The sequence below is a fragment of the Eschscholzia californica genome, unplaced genomic scaffold (assembly GCF_041429995.1).
Source record: "Eschscholzia californica isolate CP2 unplaced genomic scaffold, dmEscCali1.0.p SCAF_3, whole genome shotgun sequence".
Lineage (NCBI taxonomy): Eukaryota > Viridiplantae > Streptophyta > Magnoliopsida > Ranunculales > Papaveraceae > Eschscholzia > Eschscholzia californica.
The window spans coordinates 1,035,563-1,042,885 of record NW_028238420.1 but is presented as its reverse complement, the minus strand read 5'-3'; the positions used below and the strand labels follow the sequence as shown (position 1 = coordinate 1,042,885).

The following is a 7,323-nucleotide window of genomic DNA, read 5'->3' as shown; positions in this document are numbered from 1 at the left end:
TTTTTTGATGAAGAGATATTATATTAATTAGAAATAAAAGTTCTATTACAATACATCTTACATAGAAAATAAGGAACATGTTTCCAAACCTTCGATCTGTTTTTCCTTCTAGCCCATTTCGCCACTGTGTCCGCTGCTTGATTGGATTTCCTGCTTATATATGAGAATTTCACTATTTCTAGTCTCGTTTTTATCTCTTTGATTTTCTTTATATGTTCTAGTGATTGCCATTGAATGTTGTTCTTTCCTTTCTGAAGGTAATTAATGATATTCAGGTTGTCACTTTCAATGATGATTCTTTTGTATTCTTGAGATTCTGCCCATTGTATTCCTTTGAGGATGGCGATAGCCTCACCCTCCTCTGCATTTCTACATCTAGTCGTGTAAGCTATTGTTTCCATTAGTTTAGATTCATGGTCGTGAATCATGATGCTGATCCCAGTGATATCCTGGATGTTAGTAAACGATGCATCAACATTGATTTTTTTGTAGGAAATTTCAGGCGGGGTCCATTTTTCCTGAGTTGATTTGGATTTTGTTTCTTTCGTTGTGTTGATTTGTGGGAACGCCCTGATCATGGATAACATCGTGTCGATTTTAGTAATTTCATACTGAAAGCAGTGGTCACATCTAAATTTCCAAATGTTCCACATTATGGTAGCATAATGGATGTTGTCAGTCGTGTATTGATTCTGATCCTCCTTCTCCCATGAGAATATCCAATCCCGCGTAGATGAGATGTTTTCCGAAATGATATTATAATAAAACCATATATTTTTAGCAATGGGGCAGTGCAAGATAGCATGTTCTATCGATTCTATTTCATTGCAATTCGGGCAGATTTCGTTGTTATCAATGTATTTTCCGATCCTAACCCTGACCGGGAGAGCCTGGGTGCATATTTTCCAAAGGAACAGGTTGACCCTGGGAACTACCGAGAGTGACCAGAGAAAATTCCAATTGGGAGACTGGGGTAGGGGGGAATTTCTACTTAGATTCAAGTGATGGTACATCGATTTCACACTAAATTTTCCTGATTTGGTAAGGATCCATTTCCTTTGATCCTCACTGTTAGTATCTATGGGGATAGCTAAGATTAGATTTTTTGTATCATTATCGAACTCATTGGTAAGAATGTGTTCGTTCCAGTTTCCATTGTGAATAAGTTGAGAGACTTTTTGAAGGTTTGAGTTCTGGTTGTGAGGGAGCGCTGGGAGCGTTGGAATCCAATTATCTGTCCAAATATTTATACTGTTACCGTTATGTACTTCCCATATCATGTGGTCCTCTATAATCTTGAGCTGTTTAGTAATATTTTTCCAAATCCAAGAATGGTGGGGTTTAGCCGGTCCTGGGTTATCAGTCTTCATGAAATACTTGGATTTCAAGAATTTAACCCAGATCGCTTCTGGTTCCGATTTGATTCTCCATGCTAATTTACTTAACATGGCTTGGTTATCCAGCTCCGGGGAGTGAATACCCAAGCCACCCATATTTTTAGGGAGACATATCGCTGCCCAAGATTTAGTACATATGCTTTTAGACTTACCCCACCAGAACGACTTCTGCAAAGTCGTAATGCGCTTGCATATGCCCTTTGGAAGGGCAAAGCATTGCATTTGGTATCGGGGTACGGCCGCTGCTATAGTCGAGATGACTATAGATCGGCCCGCTTGAGAAAGGAAACTGTTATTCCAATTCTCTAATTTCGCTTTCATTTTCTGCAGGATGTCATTGAAAATGTGTTGTTTCTTAGCTCCTATGAAAAGTTGGGTACCTAGATATTTTTCCGACGTCGAAGCGTATTTCACTTTTAGTGTTCTCATTATCATCCGCTTAAATTTAGGGTGCGAGTTTTTAGAGTAGAAGTTATTCGATTTTGCATAGTTAATCATTTGGCCCGAAGCTTTACAGAAGTCATTAAGGATATTCTTGAGGGTGTGGATATTGTCTAAGGAGTTGCGACCGAAAATGATGCAATCGTCTGCAAAAAGCAGATGAGATATGGAGAGATTATGGTTTTTCGTGGGAAAACCTATGAATTTATTACTATCTTGTTCTTCTTTGAGGAGACGGCTAAGCCCTTCCATCGCAATAGTGAACAGGAATGGGGAGAGGGGATCTCCTTGTCTAACTCCTCGAGTTGGGTGAAAGACAGGGCCCGGACGACCATTGATTAGTACCGCCATTGAGGAGGTTGTGATGCATTGGGTGATCATCTTAATCCAATGGTCAGAGTATCCCAATTTTGTCAAGATGTCCGAGATGTAACTCCATTCTATTCTGTCAAATGCTTTGGACATGTCTAGTTTTAGGCCGAAGAATCCGGTTGCTCCTTTCAAGGTTTTGAGGGAGTGGATAATTTCCTGTCCTATGATAATATTATCAGAGATTTGTCGACCTGGGACGTACGAAAGGCACGTGTAATTGCTTACCTGTACTTTATTATCCGTTCACTACCCTCGTCGTCTTCCAAGTAGAGAATGAACAAGTTAAAAAGGAGTTGGATTCCAAGGCACCGCCCACCCCCCCACCACCCCTCGAATCTCTCTCTCTCTCTCTCTCTCTCTCTCTCTCTCTCTATAACCTTTCGTTTTTGGTTTAGGGTTTATCTTCTCTGGTTCAGTAGTAGCTACTAGGTAGGGCAAGAAGAAGAAATGGCTGATTGGGGACCAGTGGTGATAGCAGTGGTTCTATTCGTACTTTTAACGCCGGGACTATTGTTTCAGCTACCTGGTAGAAACAGAGTTGTTGAGTTTGGAAACATGCAAACAAGTGGTGTCTCCATTATTGTTCATACAATCATCTATTTTGGTCTCATCACCATCTTCCTCATCGCCATCGGTGTTCACATCTCCTCTGGATAAATTCCTCTCTCTCTCTCTAGATCTATTTACTGTGTTTGGTGTTATATCTTCTGTATTGATGATGTAAGCAGGTAAACTATGGATGTGTTTATTTCCACTTACAATATCTTCTTTAAACAGTTGATTTATCTTAATCTTTGTTAGGGTTTATGATGATATCTGTGATTGGTGTAATGGGTTTTCATTTTATTCTCATATCAAGTTGTTTTTCATAATCAATTTCAGTCATGTTTCAAACTTCATTTCTAGGGTTTTCAATTTGAAAGGCATAAAATTTAAGATGAAGTTTACCAGATGTATTAGGTAGTTGAATGTAATGAATTACTTTGAATAGAAGAATCAAGTAGACAAATTAAAGGAAGGGCACCCAAAAAAAAAAAAGATAAAACAGAGATATCAAATATTCACATCTCTCCCTCTCCAGCATATAGAGGTTACCTCTCCAACAAATAGCTTACACAAGCAGACTTACTTCAGACCTAGAAATCAAAATTGACCGAAAAGAGTGAGTTGATCCCAAAGTAGGGATTGTTCATTTGAAAATAGGTCTGGAGTAGATTTTGACTTGTAGTCTCTTCTAAAATAACTTGATTAGGGAGGTCTTTTCTTCGTTCTTCAGGTTGAACAGCTATTCACAAACTATTCGTCTATATTCAGAATCCTCTTTGCCTTGTTCTTCATCTAAGCTTCACATATATTTTGTTGCTGCAACAAAAAAAACCTAATTAGCTAGATGATTAAATCTCTAATACTAGTAAATTAGAAAAACAATAACGGAATAAATCAACAATCACAACTGAACACAAGAGATTAGGTAGATCCAATAACAAATCTATTCCACAATTACTCGATGGGCTTACTATGTGCAATAAAAAGGTTAACACGGTGATTTTACTATGTGCATAAATCAAGGTTACAACAGTTTGTCAACACGATAGTTTTACAATGTGCATATGACAAAGTTAACAGAGATTTAACAAGAGTTTCAAAATAGATTGACCACTCTAGTACTTCATATACCTCCACGATATCAAAACCGAAAAACAGAATGACGTGAATAAGCTACCAGAATAACTTGAATGAGCTAGGAGAATCCCTCTATGAGACTCATATTCTAGACACTTTTCTATATAAACTACAAGTTATATAGGATTTTAAAGCTCAATACACAAAATCCAATTATGAAGTTCATACAGGATTGAGTCAGTCCAATAAATCAGTTGCTTGAGACAAAAATCTAAATCTAAAGTTTGATCTAATACAGAACTGTGAAACAATATCAAGTTGAAGAAGAATTGAGTCAAGTTGAGGAAAAAAAATTTGATCCACTTAGTTTTAGCTTAAGATTTATATTTTTAATCATGGTTGCCGACAATTTGGGAGAAATCTTTCTAAGTCATGAAGCAGACAATGACAATCAAAAAATATTAAACAAAACTGTAAGAGAACAAGAAAATAAGGCAAAACTTTAAGCAGACTCTTAGGCATAAATCTTATGTGCCTTGGCGCTATTTTGCTTCTGATGATTCTGATCCACTGAATTCCGAATCATGACAAGCCACATATGAATTATGTTCAGAATCTGTCTAGTTTTTCTTGTTCCTCATTCAATATATAATTGGATAGATCTAACTATTTTCAATCAAATTCAAGAACAAATCATGAGAAGAGAAGAGGGACTTAAATAAGAATCCATTCAATTGATGAACAAAGTTCTAAATTACACTAATATCAAACTTATCCAATCAAGATCCAAAATTTCATAACATAATTAATCAAACCACCAAGCAAACAAAAAAAAACTAAAATGGAATTACAGGGAAAACCCCAAAGATTGAATAACGAAAACCCTCACCAGCAATTTCTTTCCGGGAAGGTGGTGGTGGTGGTGGTGGTGATGGTGGTGGAGCAACCACCAAACAAAGAATCGCCCTTCCTAAACCAGATAGATTTGAAACAATTCCAGCCAAATATAAAACCATAACTAATCCAACAACCCAAGGCATCAATATAAAACCAATAAGAAAAGTCACAGATCCACATAACATCAAAGCCAATGAAATCCCAAGAAGCAAAGAAGCAAATCCTGCCGGTGAAACTTGACCCACGGTTGTTGATGGTGGTGATATTCGCCGGGACGATGAAACAGATGAACCCATACCCATACCCGAAGAAGAAGAAGAAACTGTAAGAGGAAGATGAGGTGATTTCATAATACCCATAACTAAAGAACAGAGTTCATTGAAAACCCTAGAATATTGATCTTGTCCTCTCATCATCTTTAACTGAATAATTAACAATCTAGAAGAAAACCCAGAACCAAAATCAACGAAATTGAATTGGGTAAGGTTAATAAAGGCGTAATAAGATGTATAATCTCTGAAATCGAGGAGAATGGATAAACTCAAAGAGTCAGATAGATATGATTGAAAGAGAGAGAAAGAGAAAGAGAAAAGCTTCTTTCTTCTTCTTCTTCTTCTGTGGTAATTAACTGGAAGAGAGAGAAGAAAGAGAGAGAGAGAGATATAGAGAGAGAAAAAGTGGGGTTTGTTTCTATTTTCGATCTCTCTCTGTTCGAGTCTCTCTGTTTTTTTTTTCCTTTTTTGATTTTCGATTGGGAAAAGAAGAAGATAATGATGAAAGAGAAAGTACTTGTGTGCAATAATAACAAACGTAAACGTAAAAGGATAAACTAAAACCAATTCGGACTAACAAATTCCCGATTGTCACCCGAACAATTTCATCAAACGGTTTACAGTCACTTATTCGGTTCATTATGTTCATCCTTGGCCGTCGATTCTGACCGACTAAGCTGACAAGATAAAAGTCAGCTTCTTTATTCAGGAATTTTGAATAGAGAAATTTGAATCAAACGGTTCAGAATGATTAATCTAGTGGATAATGTATTTTCCTATTTTTTTTGACCATTTATTTGAGAGTTACGTGGCATTTTCCCCTGGTTTTATAGATTGATCGGGGTCCGCAGATCAAGAATGAGATTAGGTTATATTTTGACAGACAGGCAGGGGAAGAGTTCGTGTATTTGAAGTTAATCAGACATAAAAAAACAGACATCTATGAGTTACATGCGTGCAATCATGAACTCAATTATTTGCCCCAAGCAAATCACCATATCCCAAATCAGAATGGCTTTCTTAGACAAGAGATTTTTTTTCTTTGGGACTTCTAAACAATGAGAGATGAAGGAGAGCCGAAAGGTTAATATAGGGTTGAAGGTGGTGGTGGACCTGGTGGTGGTGGTGCCGTGGTGGTAGGAGGAGGAGAGGAAGAAGAAAAAACAGATGTGAGAGAGAAGAGATAAATGGTGGTGGTGGTGGTGGTAGGAGATGAGAAATACGAAGAAATTTTGTTAATTCGAAAATTTTGACAAAGCCCACAATTTTTTAATAAAATTTTGTGTTCGTGAAAATTTTCTTACTTTCTAAGACTCCACTTATTACTTTCAATTTTGATACTAAAGTAAAAAAAACTAACCACCTGAATGGGTTCACTAATTACTGGGTTTGAACACATACCTTTAACATCTGACCATTTTGATACTCAAGTCCAAAAATTTGTCAACAGTTGGTAGTCCAAGTGGTTCCAAGGTGTTGACATAAACTCCAGAAATCCCTGGAGGTCTCAGGTTCGAATCCCAGAGAAGGTGGAATCTTTGGTTATTTGATTTGGGAATATTAGGGTGTAAATAATGTAGTTGGGCTTTAGGCCATTGTCATGTTGGGCTATAGGCCCGGTTCTTGTTTCAGTTTGAGTGGGCAGTTATTGAGCGTATCACATCTTTGATGTATCAATGCCAAATGTAACGACATACGTAGATCGTAGTCGACTTCCAAAAAAAAAAAAAAAACAAAGACGAAATTTTATTTCTCAGCTCCAGAGATCTACCTAAAACAGTTTCACACACCAATACCCTCTCCACATTTTTCCAAGCAATGTAGGACCATCACGAATTATTTATTTACATTTGTCTATATCTCAGTCAAACATAAAAATAATATCTAATCTAATTAATCACTAAATAGAGTCTAAAACACTGTTATGATGAAAAATAAATAAACATTCTGAAAATGAAACGGTTCAATCCAAGAGTAGAGTTAGATTCCAAAATGTAGCAATCGGTAAAAAGGAAAAATAAACACGATCTTCACCTAATATAAATTTTACATTTACTTTCTTCTTGTTGCACTAATGGCACTTCATGGGTCCATATGATAAAATTCAACATTGCTTCATTCGACATGATTTCACGTTTGCAAATTAGAAGGTCAAGCATATATATTATATTGTACAACTATTGTAAAAAGCAAAGCATTTTTATTTTATTTTTTTTTGTTGAAACAAAGCATTTTTATTTGAATGCCATTTGTAAATAGTCTATTCATACTTTTGATTTAGATCTTGATTTATAGTTTAAAAAACATCAAGAAGGAAATTA

The 7,323-nt window shown here is 36.4% G+C and overlaps 2 protein-coding genes across 2 annotated transcripts; one reads left to right on the top strand and one right to left on the bottom strand.

The window, feature by feature from the left end:
- The first annotated feature begins 2,528 nt into the window (after positions 1-2,528).
- LOC147547482 (uncharacterized) lies at positions 2,529-3,086 on the top strand. The gene has a single exon (XM_086669653.1). It carries the CDS (start codon positions 2,658-2,660, stop codon positions 2,865-2,867), a length of 210 nt encoding a protein of 69 aa, XP_086525779.1. The 5' UTR covers positions 2,529-2,657; the 3' UTR covers positions 2,868-3,086.
- Positions 3,087-3,171: 85 nt separating this feature from the next.
- Positions 3,172-5,508, bottom strand: LOC147547481 (uncharacterized). Its single transcript, XM_086669652.1, has 2 exons — positions 4,723-5,508; positions 3,172-3,572 (listed from the first exon to the last, which is right to left on the bottom strand). The coding sequence occupies exons 1-2, from the start codon at positions 5,144-5,146 to the stop codon at positions 3,556-3,558; spliced, it is 441 nt and encodes a 146-aa protein (XP_086525778.1). The 5' UTR covers positions 5,147-5,508; the 3' UTR covers positions 3,172-3,555.
- Positions 5,509-7,323: the final 1,815 nt, after the last annotated feature.

Excerpts from the sequence above, each read along its gene's own strand:
- LOC147547481 (XM_086669652.1), bottom strand. The coding sequence starts at position 5,146 with ATGATGAGAGGACAAGATCAATATTCTAGGGTTTTCAATGAACTCTGT.
- LOC147547482 (XM_086669653.1), top strand. The coding sequence starts at position 2,658 with ATGGCTGATTGGGGACCAGTGGTGATAGCAGTGGTTCTATTCGTACTT.